This window comes from Thermobia domestica, chromosome 9 (assembly GCF_964235325.1).
Source record: "Thermobia domestica chromosome 9, izTheDome1.hap1.1, whole genome shotgun sequence".
NCBI classification, from domain to species: domain Eukaryota; kingdom Metazoa; phylum Arthropoda; class Insecta; order Zygentoma; family Lepismatidae; genus Thermobia; species Thermobia domestica.
Window position 1 is genome coordinate 128809478 of NC_137462.1, and position 15928 is coordinate 128825405.

Below are 15928 nucleotides of genomic sequence, written 5' to 3' on the forward strand. Positions count from 1 at the left end.
CGCAATTTTTTTTAAAATTCCTTATAGTAGACAGTAAAAGTACGTTCTACACAAAGTTTGAAATTAAAAGTAATACACTCCTTTATCTTCAAACTTAAGTTTCTAATGGATTCTATGGTCTACTACAACTAATCTTTCTTTACACCTAGCATTCCCCACACCGAATTTTCCGTACACCAAATTTTCCGTGCACCGAATTTTCTTACACCAAGTTTTCCTACACCGAATTTTCCTGCTCCCGGCAAAGACATGTATGTGGCAAATATCATGTCAAAAGAGCAGTAAATAAGAACACGAAAATATAAGTTTCTTGTTCATTTTGCAACATTTTGTTTTACTCATTCTAATTTTCGTATTTATAATTCTTTTCCTATGAAATTAACCACAAATATACATTTCCCGATTATACACATAGTATGAGTATTAAAAGTACCCTACAAAATCATTATCAAATTATATTCTTACAAGAAGCCAGTTATAGATATGCGACAATCATTTTGGACATGAGTGTACCTAACATAGAGATTCCTGGTCGCTTGCTTCCGTGCCCGTTCCTCAGACAGTGTGGTGGCTGAGGGACTCAATTTCTTAAGACCACGAATGCCGGTAACGTCCAGAAATATCTATAAATAAATAAATAGATAATAAATAAATAATTGACTTGCTATTCATTTAGATGTTTGATGCTCCTAATTGTTGTTGAGTTGAGTTGATTTTGAGTTTAACATATGTTTGAACAGTGAGGCTATATGAGACGGGACCTACTGATTAACGTGGAATCCGAACTACATGAGCTCCCTCCAGGAATCGAACCCGGATCTCCCACGCCAAAGACGCAGGTACTAATTATTGTTTGCTGGACAATTTACATTACAAGGCACTTAAAACATGTTCCTTTGTTAAATATTCAACTGGTTAAATTAAAGTTATTCATGTGGAACATGATTATTTTATTTATTCTTGAATGAATCTAATAAACTATAGATATTAGTATAGTTCTGGTAAGCTGAGATTTAACTTGAATAAATTAAAACTTTCAGATTATGAAATACTGCTATAAAGGGCACACCCACGGACGAGGTTTACCGAGTTCGGACTCCCCCTCCCCAAATTTCCTAACTCAACTTACATTTGTACACTTTCTTAATAAAGCTATACTACAGGAAAATGATTGAGGTTTCATGAGAATTTGATTTTACACTTCATCTATACTCTTTCTCCTCATTCTAATTCTTTCATTTCTTCCCCTGAAAATATAGGTGGAAGTATTTTACAATTACTTATCGTCTTTTCGGATGCAGAATAATACCCGTTCAATACTACATTCACGTAGGGGATTCCCCTTCTCCTCAGAGCTTGGACTGCTCCCAACAAAAATTTCTGGGTGCGCAAATGCTGCTGTAAACTTTATGCGAGGTATATTTGTAAAACTCATAACGAAATTTCATCCCTTAAAGGAAGGGTAGAGGTGTATTAGTATTCTTTTCAGTAGCGCTGCGATTCTGAACATTTTTGGAAATCATATGTTACACTCAGTAAGTATTTCTAATGCATAAAGTAGAACACAGAAACAGAAAAAAAGAAAACATATGAATGACGTAATGTTATGAAAATCTATCAGTTAACAGATTCATGGGTTCAATTCCCGGTGGAAGAGCCTTGAAATTTAACCATATTAAAGTAGTCCAGTTTCCATCTTAAAGTATAGTTTAGGTCATTGGACGCATATGTTGTAAATAACCGAAGAGGGACACTAAATGTCAATAAACCAAAGAAATACGTATGTATAATTACTTTATATATATATATATATATATATATATATATATATATATATATATATATATATATATATATATATATATATAGTTTTATCATACATGGAGAGTAATATATAGTAAGTTTATTATGTCAATATATATATATATGAAATAAGTAATATACGAGGGTCATTGCAAAAGTCAAGCAAATATTTTTTTCTCGAAAATGGTAAAGAATTTTTAAAATTCTGAAATATATAAATGGAAGGTTAGTTCATATGTAAACACTACATGTAGGGAGATGGATGAACACACACACACCCCATAAAGATATAGCACGAGAAAAAAAGTTTTCGTCCCAAAAGTGTTTCTGTCAATTGCAACTGTATACAATAGTACATTACAAACTACGTTCATTCCATGGCATCAGTAGTCTCCCCAAGAATCTACAAGATAGCAGAAACACTAAGATGTCACAGGTACGTGTTCCTGCCCTGTACTATTGTGTACTGTTGCAATTGACAGTAAAACACATTTGAAACCACAAATTTTTTATCGTCTTTTTTCTAGTGCTATATCTTTATGGTAGTGTGTGTGTTCATCCACCTTCCTACATGTAATGTTTCCATATAAACTAACCTTAAATTTGCATATTTTTTTATTCGGTACCATTTTCGAGAAAATTAATAATTGTTTTGACTTTTGCAATGGCCCTCGTATATGAAATCAGGTAGTTTTTCTGATACATTACGACTTTTAATTTAGCATTGACAGCATAATGTACGTGAAATTCCTTGTACTAATCTTAAATGATGAAAATATGACAAATCATTATTTCATCAATCGCTGCAGATCGAGTGGTAAACATGATACTAAGAAATCAAACATTACGAGCCTGCTACACCTAGCTACGGGCAAGTTACGTACACACGAAACTTTCATTGTTACAGAATTAATTTAATTATACGAGGGAACGTATTCATTAGAGAATGTGTTGTTTTCTTTTAAAGTAATATAGTAGATGGAATAACTACACATAAAGGATCTGTTACGTATTAAGTTGTAACAACGTGCTAATTTCAATATTATTTACCTTCAGGAGTTACTTCGAAGAAGAAATTCCACCAATAGACTGGAGAGTTGCTTTTGCCAATGCACCTGCGAATCTACTTGCAAGCGATTATGCTACTTTAAGTCAGGTAATTGGCAGATATATACAAAATAAGTGCACAATGCCCTTGAGGACAAAACTTCTGATATTATTAGTAACCACAGTAATTGTTTAACATTAACAGAAAACAAAATGAATTGAGTTGTTGAATTGCTTGGTATATTGTACAGAGTAGAAATAAATCGGCTGAGAAGCATGCATTTTAAATGTCCACGATAGTATGAAATAACAAGTTGTATCATAACACTAGCTGAAAGACCCCTTCTTTGCACGGGGAGAATAGGTTTATGGGAAATATAAGAATCCTCTTCCCCCTTAGGATGTTTATTTCGATGAAAGTTTGATGAAAAAATATAGAAGATACTCTACTTTCAACTTAAATTTTGAAACACCATATCCCTATAGAATATGAACTTTAATCTAAATTACATGAGATAGATACATGGTCCAAAAATTATTGCAAATGGGCTAATTATATTCGTGTCCGAAAAAACTATCGATTAGTGACTATTCTCGGTCATTCAGGATATTTGTTTTCCTTTTATCATCTACCACACCGATGAGGACTGAACGTGGACTTAAAACAGCATTCTTAGACAATAATATAGGTCGCTTTTGATTACTTGTACTCCACCACTTCCGACATCAATCTGGGGTGCTATGGGTGTCTTACCGACACTGAGGCTGAACTTGGACTTACTGGCGTCGAAAGTGTCAGTGCAGTAAACCCGAAAAATATGAAGTCGACATTAATATTTGTCATTTTCGATTATTTTTACATCTAATCTCTTTCCACCTCCCACATTTGTAGTAGAGCTATGGGTGTTTTACTCCACAACATTTTCTAGATCGTAAATCACACATGTACTAAGTTTCTATGAAATACCCATGCGTTTCAGAGTTATGGTGGAACACGGATAGACCTACATAAACACACATATAGATACATTTATATCTCTCTATTCATACATAAACAGATATACAGGGTATCCTGTAATTCCTATAACAGAGTTTGGGAGTTGAAAGTAGACACCAAAACAAACAAAAAATATATAGATAAAAACTAGAAAGGGGCGTCTTTTACGAGTTATGAGCGTGGGAAATTTGGCGGCACGGAACTTTTATACATTATACATACCAAAGCAAATGACCTTGACACAGTCGGTGTGGAATTGCACACGGGAAGTTATAGGCTTAACATCCAACAATATCAAAATCAACCTCCAGAACAAAATGCGTAAGGGATTCCCCAAAGAACTTAGTGGATTTCCGCAAATGTTTGCAAATAAAGATTGGTCAAAATGAGCTTGAAAGAAAAGAATATTTAATATTAAACTAGAATTCGTTTGTGCCATGTCGATAGTGAAAACAGAATCAAATATACAGCATGGAGATTTGTGGGATTGCTGTAAGTGTTTGCATAATTACCAGAAAAATATGTTTCAAAAGTACCAAGAAACGTTAGTCTATTATTAAAGGTTAGATTAATTTGTTATCAATGCATGCAAAGTTGCATTTTCCATTGTTGGTACCACAAACAAGTAGAGTATTTTTTGTAACACTTTGTTGCTAAACCCACAAAATAGTATGTTCTACGTTTCGTAATAATGTGTTGTGAAAGCTATCGTCGACATGATATGTACAGTGTCCTGTGCACTGAGTACCGTACAGTGGAAATGACATACGTAGTTAAAATATTTGCACTAAGGCTCGGTTCAGACGTGCAGAAAAGTCTGTTGCGGGCCCGCAACAGACTCGCAGCAGACTCGTGCGGGCGTCAAAGATCAACCAGTTCAGACGTGCAGAAAAGTCTGCTGCGGGCCCGCAGCAGACTCGTGCGGGCGTCTCAGCCCAACCACTTCACATAGACATAGAAAACAGCTCATTTTATTTTCAGCTGCAGTTAAATGAAAATAGAAATTGAAAGAAAAAAACGTGCTGTTTTTGTACACTTAGCCAGTAAAATCCTAAGGAAGAAACAGAGACGATACTGGGTTCATCCGTACGTAAGCTCACGACTGCTTAAAGGTGGATTTTCTTCCATGTTTATTGATTTGCACAATGACGAAGAAAAGTTCTTTAATTATTTTTGCATGTGCATCACTTCATTTGATGAACTCTTATCGAAAATAAGTGATAAAATTAAAGCAGAAGATACTTTCATGAGACTAGCGATACCACCAATTGAAATATTGGCTGTTACATTAATGAGTTGATTTTGAGTTTAACGTTCCGTTCAGCAGCGAGGCTATATGAGACGTGGTCCTACTGATTAACGTGGAATCCGAACCATATGAGGTCCCGACGGGAATTGAACCCGCGCCTTCCACGCCAAAGGCGTGTACGCTAACCGCTTAGCCACGGAGGAGCTCTGGCTGTTACATTAAGGTAAGTTAATTATGTTAACTAATTATCATTTGTAAGAGCACAGAAAGTTAAACATTCGGAGATCTATTCATAGACATTTTCAAATGTTATTATGGGCCACTGGCATAGTTTAACAATTGCGTGACTAATTTAGATTTTTTGACATAGTTGGTGGCTTTAAATTAAAAATTAGACATTTTTTTAGACTTCCCGAATATCCCGCTCAAGAGTCAAGAGTTTCAATAATAGTAAAATTTCCCTTTATTTATTCAAAATTTACCGAATGTGAGGATTCGCTTCAGTTAGAGATATAAAATTCGCCATGTAAACTCACAATAAAAATAATGGAGCACAGATTTCAGCGTCTTTGAAAATTTTCTCTTGAAGGGGAGATGGGGGATTTCTATAGTTGTGGGGTCTGGTGGCTCAGTGATAGTGTGTCCACCTCTGGTTCGATCCCAGCTTGCGTCAAGTGGGCTTTGTGGTGCGAGAAGCACCGTGTGCGTGAGTTTTCTCGGGGTTCTCCCGTTTCCTTCCACTTTATTCATTGCACCATTTCATTCATTTATCACCATCATTTCCTTTAGCCTACCCGGTATAATCGTGCGACGTAAAACTCAAGGATTTCATTTCATTCCTATAGTAGTGACATTTCCCGTTATATATTGAGAAAGCGTTTAATATGAGGACTCGCTTAGATTGGAGATGTGAAATTCTTAATGTAAACTCTTAAATAAAAATAATGGATTTAGTGTTTCCGAATAATCCATTTCTAAGGTTAGAAAAAGGAAACATTTTTATAATTGTGACAATTAACGATAGAAGGTTTTGAGAAAATCCCCAATACGTGTAGCACACCACAAGGAGGCAATGCAGCAAACGGAAGCAGAAACAGATGGGCTGATTATTTTGTAAGCGACATATGTAGGTAGAGTTCTATGGCAAGATAACTTTGTTTAAGTTGTTCTTTATGTTAAAAAAAAAAAAAATCAGTTGTTATCTCTAGAATAGCAACGACGTGCACAATATTATGAATTGTACGAGAAACACAAATATTTCTGTTACATCTCGAGCATGCTTTTTATTTTTTAACCACATGAGTGCCCTGATGTTCAACAATTTTCGTGTTAACTCTATTTTTTTAATAGTACATTAACAAATAAAGACAACAATTGTCAGCCGAAAAACGATGTTTTTTCTTTCTTTTCTGTTCTGCTATTATGTTGATGGTTGTTTTGGACTTCAGCGTCCTTTTTGAGCACAGAGGCTATATAATACGTGACCTTGACCTAAAGTATAATGCAACGTACGTTATAAACATTCGGTTCATTCCGGAGTGAGTGACAAGAAATCTTATCAAAGAAACTGTATTAACAATAAAGGTTTGTTCTCCAAGCGTATTTGTTTATTGTTATCACAAAAAAGTATTCATAGCCTCGCTGCTGGAAAGGGGCGCTCGACGAAAATCAAGTGTAAATACTACATGAATATTAAATTTTTACATTGAAAAGTAATAATAATACATACCAATGCTGTTTTTTTTCTTCTGTTTTTTCATTAAATTTCTCACATAAGGTTTCACATACCCTATTCCATGCATCCCGTTTTTTTAGTTCTATCTCTATATATTTCGCACTTTAAATTCCATATCTCCTGATATTTTTGTATTTCGTTAATGAATAGTTCTTCATTCAATTCTTCGCTTTCCATTTCTGCGGGCGCGGGAAAGTCTGCACGTGTGGCTTGCCTCATTGCCAGCAATGGTTTTCCGACCCGCAACACCTGTGCGGACTCGCTGCGAGCCAGCAGTCCCCGCAACTCAATTTTCGCCCGCTGCGGGCCCGCAGCAGAGTCGTGCGGGAAAGTCTGCACGTGTGGCATGAATGATAAGAACCAATGTATTTCCGGCTCGCGCGGGTCCGCAACAGAGTTTTCTGTTGCGGGCCCGCAACAGACTTTTCTGCACGTCTGAACCGGTACTAACACAACACTGTATGGAGTGATACGTGAAAGAAAGTTAGGACTTCTCAAGGACTATTCACCGTGTCGTGAACCCTAACAGCTTATCAACCCCGGAAACTTAGTAATCGGTGATTAAGTCCCGATGGATTTGACAGTAATCTTGATCATGTCAGACATTTTGGTTTCATCCCTTTTCACCAGCACACCGACTGGGGGTTAAATTTGGACTTTAAAGGTATCTGGAGTATAACTATTCACTTCTGCTACTCGGAAAACTATGGGTTTCACGTCAGTCGTTTTCGATTATTTTTACATATCACCCCTTCCCACCCCGTAGTGATACTTTTCGGAGCTGAATGTGAACTTAAACGGTATCGTAAATGTCACTATGCCTCTGAGCGGCACCTAAAACTACGGATTACACATTAACAACATTCATTTATATTTACACGTTCCCCTTTCCACGCCCACGAAGGGTGCTACAAGATATTACCCTTACTTGAGGCTGAACGTGGACTTAAACGGCATCGGAACTGTCACTAATTAATTTAACGACCTCGAAATCGATTGATTAGATACTAATATTTATCGTTTTCTTTATTATTTTTACACATTCTCTTTTCCTACACATTTCTAAGGGCATTATGGGTATTTAATTCCACTTGAATTTGAACTTGGACTTACATTGCATCGAAATTGTCACTTAGTAACCCCGAAAGCGATTGATTCGACACTAATATCGGTCGTTTTCAACCATTTCACTTGTCATCTTTTCCGTCAGGTGTGCTAATGGGGAATAAACTTGAGAGTGTTACGATTCACCTCAGTCACCTCGAAAATTATGGATATCGGTAATTTTCTATCGTTTTATGTCATCTCTCCTAACCTCACTGGTGTGCTAGAGAGGTCCTACCCCCCCCACAGTATTTTTTTTTTTAGATTTGAGTGTTATGTGCACTAATACATGACTGCATATAACACTCACTATCTGGAAAATATTTATATATTGAAGGTCACTTAAATTAAGCGTTTAATCCTCAGTAATTTTTATGCTCAAAACATTGCGCTATAGGCATATGATTCTTTTTTTTCTTTTGTTTGTATTCAAACATTAGGGTTATGTGGCCTAGGAAGGTCCACTGCAGACTCAATCAAATCAAAACTTTTATTCGTTTTATTGAGGGGCTGCGGTGGCTCAGTGGTAGAGCGTTCACCTCTGGTGCTTGGGATCCCGGGTTCGATCCCAGTCCCCGCCAAGTGAACTTTGTGGTGGTCAAAAACCGTGGGCGTGGGTTTTCTCGGGGTTCTCCCGCTTCTTCCCTCCCTCTTTCTTCATTCCACCATTTCATTCAATACTCATCATCACCGTCTCCTTTAGCCTAACCGGCATAAGGTGGGACGTAAAACTCAAAGATTTCATTTCGTTTTATTGATTGCTTATTGAGACCGAGGAAATACTGTACGGTGTTTGGAAAACGCTGCAGAAATAGTTCAATCACATCAATGTTGTCATATAATCAACAATTATGAAGTACGAACCCACCTTCATCCTTCGATAGCTTTATATTCATTGCAAACTTATTCAGTTACAAATGTAACACGGTTTAAATCCTCTATAAAATCTCTTCTTACAAGGTACTCTTCATGAACCGCAGTATAACGTGTTGTTTACATCAATCAGCTTCTGGTACTCTAGTAAATTGACAACTGAAAATTGCTAACGTGAAGCGACTTATGAAATGAAATGAAATCTTAGTGTACGCGCCTTTGGCGTGCGAGACTCGGGTTCGATTCCCGGCGGGAGCTCTTGTAGTTCGGATGTCACGTTAAGCAGTAGTTCCACGTCTCATATAGAATCGCTGCTGAACGGGACGTTAAACTCAAAATCAACTCAAAAACATACAACATTCACCTTATTAACACATGTAACTGTAATACCTTATGCGGCGATACAAGCATCTGTGCTGGCAGCTGCTGGCCACAGACACGGGGTACTTACGTTCGATTTTCTGTGTCCCTGTGGGAAATCGTGTGATTTGGCTCCCAAGTTAAGCTTTGATTCACGTTTCATATAAACTCAGTGTTGAAAAGAAATGTTAACTTTTAAACTAACCATTTATCATTGTTCTTAACAATAAAGCTACAGTTTGATTGATTAGATTTTATACATGTTTTTTAGTACCAAAGTTATATGGTATAAGTTCACTCCAGCGTTGCTGAAGAGGTGTTCCTTATTTTTTAAAGAAAATCTGTATAAAATGTATTAAAAGCTTCACAAAAGAATAACACGTATTGAAACATTTAAAACAAATTATACGAAAAGGCCTCCCACTAATAAGAGAAACTGACAACGGAACATTCCGATTTGGCGAATTCAATTGGTGAAAATGATTGCTAGCACTCTATTCAGCACCAAAAGAAACAGAGAAAAAGAGGATATTGATTTGCAGACCGTATATAGGCAAAGTGAGGGCAAAGTACGAAGATAGAACGTAGAAAATATCTAGAAATGCCATGTTAATTTTGAAACGAGTAAGAGGAATTGAGGTCAAGTGTTGGATATGAGGAATGCATGTAGAGCTCAACTGAAAAGACGTAATGTCAATCATGGGGGAAATCTGAAAAGCCGCCATGTTGGAATTAGCGCAAGAATAATATATAGAAAGGGGATCATGTGACATATGGCTCTTGACGCACACCGTCTATTGAAATCAATAGGGGCCAAAACAGTTTGAGACCTCTGTTTAATTTAAACTGTTAAGGAGCTCAAGAATGATTGTGTAGTTGATACAAGAACGGAAAGAACAGTGTGCACATTTGAAAAAGGTTAAAGATGGTCAATCACGCTCGTCACAGCTATCTCCGGTATTGAAAGTAAGCAGTAGTCGACTTGTGTCATGAATGCGCCAGGTGCTGTTTGCAAATATCCAATTTTGTAGAAATCATATCTAATCATAGTTTGGGATTTTGGTGGTGTAAACTGGAAGTGAGTGAATTATTGCAAGAAGTTGTCCCGTTGTCTTATTTTGAAGTCAGATGACAGAAAAACTGTGTCTGTTATAGATTTTACGAAATTCGTATAATCGGAAGAAGAACACATAGAACGGTTGTATGAGCGACGTGCAACCATCAGGGATAAGGAGTCGGGTAAGTTCAACATTGTCCGGTTTCTGCACCAACTCTACATCTTTATTGGTTCTCGATGAATCAGTGAGAAGCAGCAGTTTTATCTGCTCTATAGAAAGCCAGAAAATGTCAGTCATGAGCTCTTCAGATTGTCCTTTGTTATATTTACACTTTTACCAGCATATGAACGAATATTGGGTAGATCGGAATACTTGTTGGCTGGAAAGTGGCCTCATTCACGTTTCTGGTTGATCCCATTCACGTCACCTTTACGACAGTATTGTTACATTGTCATAGCATGGAACGCCTCCTGTTGCAGAGGTCTCAAACTGTATTGGCCACTATTGATTTCAATAGACGGTGTGTATCAAGAGTCAGATGTCACATGATCCCTTCCCCGTATATTATTCTTGCGTTAATTCCAACATGGCTGCTTTTCAGATGTTCCCCATGATTCACATTATGCCTATTCACTGGAGCTCTACATGCATTCCACATATCCAATATTTGACCTCAATTCCTCTACTCGTTTCAAAATTAACATGCATTTATAGACATCTTCTATGTTCTATCTTCGCACTTTGCCATCACTTTGCCTATATACGGTCTGCCACTAAACACCCTCTTTTTCCCTGTTTCTTTTGCCACTAAACACCTTCTTTTTCTCTGTTTCTTTTGGTGCTGAATCCAGTGCTAGCAATCATTTTCAACAATTGAATTCATCAAATCAGAATGTTCCCTTGTGAGTTCATATAGTCATGAGATGAAGTTTAGGAGTTGGATATTGGTTACAACTATCAGTAGAAATAAAAACGAAAAAATGACTACTACCTCGACTGTAACTTGTAAATGCTCATCGAAAATGAGTTTTCTATCGATTTCGACTACCAGCTGTTTCACTTTTGGCTGATATTGAAGTGGGATGTAGATGCGCAGGTTGGTAGGTTTCGTCCGATAAAATCCCTTATAGAAATGTAAGTATTTTGTTTCCGATAATCAGAAGATCCGAATTCCTTTAAAGCCAAATGGCTGCAGTATGGACATTATAATGCGGAATGAACAAAATCCTGTTGCGCGCTAGAGTTCGTACCAATGCATTAGTGGTGTTGCATACATCTGCTAAGATACTTTAGGTATGGGTGTTGCTGATTAATGGATTCCATCTTTTACTATGTGAAAGGTACGAACTCGTAGGAAGCAAATCAGTAGCTGAATATGCATTGACGGTAATTGCGTATGTTGAAATATATAAAATAAACCTGAGTTTCATACTCTAGTAACAAATTTCTCGATAGACAAAATAGCAAATCCTCCGAGCTTGGTTGTTAATGTCATGGGCTAGGTACTCCACCACTCTGGTCAATTGGACTACACTGCACATTTTTATAGTATGGAAGAGAGTTGTCGGTAGCAGAGATGGAGTGGGTCAGTGGGTCAAGTTTCCTGGGTGGGTCAGTGGGTCGTGGGTCAACAACATGTGACCCACTGTGACACACCACCCACCGTGACCCACTGCGACCCACTACCCACCATGACCCACTGTGACCCACAGTAGTAGAAAATGGATCGATCTGGGCCAACCTGGAACATATGAGAACAGATGAGAACAACTCACGAGCCCCTGAGAAATTGAGCACCGTACACCGTGAGCCCACGGTCTTTAACGACCTCCATTTTAGGGGTGAATTTATTCCCTTTTATGAGCAATTTTTAGGGGGTGTACTCGTTCTCTTTTACGAGCACATTTTAGGGGGTGAACTCGTTCCCCTTTATGAGCATATTTTCCAACCCCTATGTTAATTACGAACACATAGAAGAGCAGATAACACATAACACTACGTAACACACAGCAGAACAGATAACACATAAGAGTACGTAACATAACAAGGGTGTACTCGTTTCCAACCCCTATTTTAACATAGCAGAAATTACAAACACATAGAAGAGCAGATAACACATAACATAGCAAGGGTGTATTCGTTCTCTTTTGTGATCACTTTTTCAACCCCTATTGGAACATAGCAGATAACACATAAGACTACGTAACACACAGCAGAGCAGATAACACATAACATAACAAGGGTGTACTCGTTCTCTTTTATGAGCATATTTTCCAACCCCTATTTTAACATAGCAGAAATGACATAAGACTACGAACACATAGAAGAGCTAATAAAAGAGTTTGGCTTATTTTCCAACCCTTATTTTAACATAGCAGAGAATACATAAGATTCGTTCCACCCCTATTGGAACATAGCAGATAATACATACGACTACGTAACATAGCAGGGTGAACTCGTTCCCTTTATGACCTCTATTTTAGGGGTGAACTCGTTCTCTTTTATGAGCATATTTTTCAACCCCTATTTTAACATAACAGAAATGACATAAGAATACGTAACAAGACTATGTAACATAGCAGGGGTGTACTCATTCCAACCCTTATTTTAACATAACAGAAATAGCAGAGAATGAGCAAAGATAGTCATTTTAGAGAGTGTATTCATTCATTCTCTTTGATGACCACTTTTTCCACCCCTAATTGAAATTACATAGCAGAGCAGGTAACACATAAGATTCGTTTCCTTTTTATGAGCACTTTTAGGGGTGTATTCTTTCCGTTTTATGATTACTTTTTCAACCCCTATTTGAACATTTTAACATAGCAGAAATTTATGAACACATTCTCCACCCCTATTTTAACGTAGCACTGATTTCGTTCCCAACCCTTAATTTAACATAGCAGAAATGACACAACCATGTCCTCAAACTACTGACCATCGTGAACAAAGGTCAAACTCAAAAAACAAAACAATATATCGAGGTGGTGTTTCCACATTTAGTAATTGGTCACCAGCAACTACATGCTCCAAAAATAATGACCATCGAGGTCAAAGGTCACAGTACTTAAAACCTAATAACTCGGAAACGGATCCACATATTGAGATGGTGTTTCCACAATTAGTAATTGCTCATCAAATACTACAAGTTGAGTTGAGTTGAGTTGATTTTGAGTTTAACGTCCCGTTCAGCAGCGAGGCTATATGAGACGTGGACCTACTGATTAACGTGGAATCCGAACCACATGAGCTCCCGCCGGGAATCGAACCCGGGTCTCCCACGCCAAAGGCGCGTATGCTAACCGCTTAGCCACGGAGGAGCTCTCAAATACTACAAGTTAGAGAATAATGACCATCGAGGTCAAAGGTCACAGTACTTAAAACCAAATAACTCGAAAACTGAGCAAAATATTGCGGTGCTGTTTCCACATTTAGTAATCGGCCACCAACTACTACAAGTTCCAAAATAATGATCATCAAGGTCAAAGGTCAAAATACTTAAAAACTAATAACTCGAAAATGGATCCACATACTGAGGTGCCGTTTCCACATTTAGTAATTGGTCATCAAATACTACAAGTTCCAAAATAATGATCATCGAGGTCAAAGGTCAAAGTACTTAAAACCTAATAACTCGAAAACGGAGTCAAATATTGAGGTGCTGTTTTCACATTTAGTAATTGGTCATCAAAGACTACAAGTTCCAAAATAATGATCATCGAGGTCAAAGGTCAAAGTACTTAAAACCTAATAACTCGAAAATGGATCCACATATTGAGGTGCTGTTTCCACATATAATAATTGGTCATCAACTACTACAAGTTTCAAAAATAGTGGCCATCGAGGTCAAAGGTCAAAGTACTTAAAACCTAATAACTCGAAAATGGAGCCAAATGTTGAGATGCTGTTTCCACATTTAGTAATTGGTTAGCAACTACTACAAGTTCCAAAATAATGACCATCGGGGTCAAAGGTCAAAATACTTAAAATCTAATAACTCGAAAACGGAATCACATATTGAGATGCTGTTTCCATATTTAGTAATTGGTTAGCAACTACTACAAGTTCCAAAAATAATGATCATCGAGGTCAAAGGTCAAAATACTTAAAACCTAATAACTCGAAAATGAATTCACATGTTGATGTGCTGTTTCCACATTTAGTAATAGGTCATCAACTACTACAAGTTCCAAAAATAATGCTCATCGAGGTCAAAGGTCAAAATACTTAAAACCTAATAACTCGAAAATGAATTCACATATTGAGATGCTGTTTCCAAATCTAGTAATAGGTCATCAACTACTACAAGTTCCAAAAATAATGGTCATCGAGATCAAAGGTCAAAATACTTAAAACCTAATAACTCGAAAACGAATTCACATATTGAGGTGCTGTTTCCAAATCTAGTTATAGGTCATCAACTACTACAAGTTCCAAAAATAATGGTCATCGAGGTCAAAGGTCAAAATACTTAAAACCTAATAACTCGAAAATGAATTCACATATTGAGGTGCTGTTTCCAAATCCAGTAATAGGTCATCAAATATTACATGTTCCAAAAGTACTGACTATCGAGGTCAAAGGTCAAATATTTAAGCCTGTGTGATCTATTCAGTTTTGTATCAAGCAGAGAGAAATGAAGAACGAATAAATATGATTGGTTTACTTCGAGAAAGAAAGCAAAGATATGCCATATTAACTATTTAAACAAACGAAAGGATAAATTTGAATGACCTATTCAATTTTGTACCAACGAGAAATGCCATTTTATCTAGCTCAAAATTTTATATCATTTTTGTACTACTCAAATAAACACAAAAAACGAAAAAATTATTTTAACTAACTCATACTTTTATACCATTTTGTACTACTCCAATAAACGAAGGAATACCAGAAAAAAAGAAGTGAAGATTAGGTGGATTATTTTCTTTTCTGCCAACTGGAAAAGAGAAGAAGAGCTACTTTAACTAGCTCATTATGCACTGTTTGAACAAACGAAAATTAACCATTATGTAACTTTTGAACTACTGAAATGTTCTATTTTTGTATCAATCAGAAAAAAAAGAAGAAGGATCATTTTAACAAGTTCATAATTTCAATGTTCTACTTTTTATACCAACGAGAAAAAATGAACTAGCTGAATATACGAAAGAATAAATTTAAGTGACCTATTCAATTTTGTACTACTCAAATAAACAAAAAAACGAAAACATTATTTTAACTAACTCAGACTTTTGTACCATTTTGTACTACTTCAATAAACGAAGGAATACCTGAAAAATAGAAGTGAAGATTAGGTGGATTATTTTCTTTTGTATCAACTGGAAAAGAGAAGAAGAGCTAATTTTACTAGCTCATTATGTACTGTTTAAACAAACGAAAATTGACCGTTATGTAACTTTTGAACTACTGAAATGTTCTATTTTTGTATCAATCAGAAAAAAACGAAGAAGGATCATTTTGACAAGTTCATAATTTCTGTAACGAAAGAATAATTTCGATGTTCTACTTTTTATACCAACGAGAAAAAAATGAACTAGCTGAATATACGAAAGAATAAATTTAAGTGACCTATTCAATTTTGTACTACTCAAATAAACAATGAAGTATTTAGTTTTATACCACCGAGAAAAACAAAGAAATTGTACCATTTTGGAGTATTCGAATAAACAAAGGACTTATAATTTGTGTCAACTCTAAAA

The 15928-nt window shown here is 36.5% G+C and overlaps 1 protein-coding gene across 1 annotated transcript in view; it reads left to right on the forward strand.

Annotated features, from left to right (window-relative positions):
- LOC145694115 (uncharacterized) overlaps positions 1-15928 on the forward strand; it is a 66258-nt gene that overhangs the window by 26316 nt on the left and 24014 nt on the right. Inside the window, exon 4 of the mRNA XM_081770234.1 lies at positions 2860-2959. Within this exon, the coding sequence (XP_081626360.1) occupies positions 2860-2959 (100 nt within the window). The remainder of the gene's footprint in view (positions 1-2859; positions 2960-15928) is intronic.